We start from the raw sequence: 2,403 nt of genomic DNA, 5'->3' as shown, positions 1-2,403 counted from the left end.
GGAGAACGTGATAACGAACCAACAGTTAGTGGGCCCCATTCGAAGCCACAAGGGGAGCCCTTATCTGAACCGTGATCGTAAGAAAGTTAATACTGACATTTAATGCGTCAAACAGAATCGTAGCTCCACATTCGAATGAACACGAACAAAAGCATGACCGCCTATCCGTGCACCCAAAGCATTCAACGTCTGCATAACCTCCATACAATAGGGAGCCGCAAGACGTCAATTACGACCGACACATCGGTGTCTCCGGAAACACATAAAAGGCAATCATCGAACAACATGTGTTCAACAACCATCAAATATCTAAAATGAAGATGTTGCAATATGCAATGTTTGTTTTTGTCTTAATTCCCAAAATAAACACTTTTTATGCAATGAATTTACTATATTTTATTAATTTAAGTAAATTTCTTATTAAGTAATTCAGTTATGTTCTAATTTCTACAAATTTCTACATTATTTTACCAAATTGATTTCATAAATTAGTAAAAGCTAAAACATAATTACATATCATAAAATATATAATTTCATCATTTCTATAGCCTGTCCCTACCACTCCAATAGTTTCTCTTTTAAGATTTAACTTCTCATACACTATCTCCTGTATCAAACTTGTTATACTACATGTATGAATGTTTAATATAACATGCATAAACACCCAAAAAAAGTAAGGATCCCAGAAGTGTATATGAAATAGGATATTGTATAAAGTTCTATGAAGCAAATAGGACATTTATAAAGATTCATGTAAATGTAGTCAAAGTCTGTAATAAATCTAACTTGACAAGTAATTATACTAAACATATGGACCCTTTCCTTATTGTGTATGTAAGTGAAACAGGAGTTCTGAATAGTAAAACATCAGCTCATATTTATTCTATCTAAAAAGGTAAATGTACTTTACTCATTTCTTGATTCTCCGGATCCTTTTAGCCCCCCGTACCTCCAATCTCCCCGCCGGACAACCACATGGTGCTCGGAAAATGAGAACAGTCCGGCCATTCACCGGCGCCATCTTCTTCAACTCCGCTTCCAGCTCCTTATGATCTTGCCCTAATTCCAATGGCTTCACATCGCTATCTGATGATGTTCCTCCTGTTGACAGATACTTAACACACTCTTCTGATTCAAGCTGGATATCAAATTCAACAGCTTTACGAAGCCCTTTACAATTAGGTTTTCCACATTTTCTTGATTTTACTTCGAGTATTTCCCAAGCGGCGATTGTCGCTATTACACCACTGAACGCTGCTACTACTCCGACGACATATGCGATTGGCGCATCGGAAATTACTTCTTGGATGACGTCGAAAACTAAAGGGAGAATCTCGATGGTTTCACGATATATAATATTGATGTATGGAATGATTAGAAACCCAAGTGCTCCGAGCACCAGAATCAGCATAAGGATATCCAGGGCGGCGAATGGGGATCTGTCGCAAAACGGATGTGATAAAGGGTTAACGGAATCGGAACCGATGTTGTACTTCTTATTGTTCCGAGAGTGATTGTTGTTATTGGTTGTCGGCGTCATGTTCTTGTGTTGTTCGAAAGCTCGGCAAAATTCAATCAAGCTACGACAATCAACCATCGGCAATCTCATATTCTTCCTTCCACGATCTCGTCGCGAATCCCTGTTTGATGAAACCTTATCGTTCTGATCTATCTCGATCTATAAATCTCAAATCCTTACCACCGACTGATAAACAGGTTCCAATCCGAAACTAGATTAGTGATTCACCTGGATTGGGCAAATTGATATAGAAATCAACAATAATATGATCTCAAAATTCTCGGAAATCCTCAGAAATTAAGAACGAAGCAAATCAGTTTCGATGCGATCACAAGAGGGATTCAGAGAAATGCCTGCAATCATAAACAATCCACGCCAATCAGATCAGATTTCAATGAAACTAAATCTGATCAACCAATGAAATTGATCGATGATCAAATGATTGATGAAATTGGGAAAAACAGGAAGAGATCGACCTAAAAATTCGTGCGAGATGGGCGATTGAAATGGAGGAAGTCAGCGGAGTTGCAGGTAAAAAACTTGAGGATGCGTGAATTACGAGGATAGATCGGGAAGAAAAGCTGCAGAAACGGATATTTCTCCCACCCCTGTAGTATACCAAAATGGCTAAATTTGACCTTTTACTATCAATATACATTGATAATTATCATATTTAATACATAATTGTTCTTGCAAAAAAAGTTCATTACATTTACTATGATTTTTTTTTTTTGTAATTTTTTTTAGTGTCTTACTATTGTTATATTAACAATTTAATGTCATTAAAGTAGATAACTCATCGTCATTATTACTATTCATTGATAATTGGATATATTATTAGAGTAACACACATAATACCCTTGGGATGTCATAGTAAAATGTGG

The 2,403-nt window shown here is 36.5% G+C and overlaps 1 protein-coding gene across 1 annotated transcript; it reads right to left on the bottom strand.

Annotated features, from left to right (window-relative positions):
* Positions 1–717: 717 nt before the first annotated feature.
* On the bottom strand, positions 718–2,142 carry LOC145094281 (uncharacterized). Its single transcript, XM_079032560.1, has 2 exons — positions 1,996–2,142; positions 718–1,872 (listed from the first exon to the last, which is right to left on the bottom strand). The coding sequence occupies exon 2, from the start codon at positions 1,607–1,609 to the stop codon at positions 911–913; it is 699 nt and encodes a 232-aa protein (XP_078888686.1). The 5' UTR covers positions 1,610–1,872; positions 1,996–2,142; the 3' UTR covers positions 718–910.
* Positions 2,143–2,403: the final 261 nt, after the last annotated feature.

This window comes from Lactuca serriola, chromosome 1 (assembly GCF_051521515.1).
Source record: "Lactuca serriola cultivar US96UC23 chromosome 1, Lser_US96UC23_V15, whole genome shotgun sequence".
Lineage (NCBI taxonomy): Eukaryota > Viridiplantae > Streptophyta > Magnoliopsida > Asterales > Asteraceae > Lactuca > Lactuca serriola.
This window is presented reverse-complemented; position numbering and strand designations above follow the sequence as displayed.

Coding starts and splice junctions, on each gene's coding strand:
- LOC145094281 (XM_079032560.1), bottom strand. CDS start 1,609: ATGAGATTGCCGATGGTTGATTGTCGTAGCTTGATTGAATTTTGCCGA.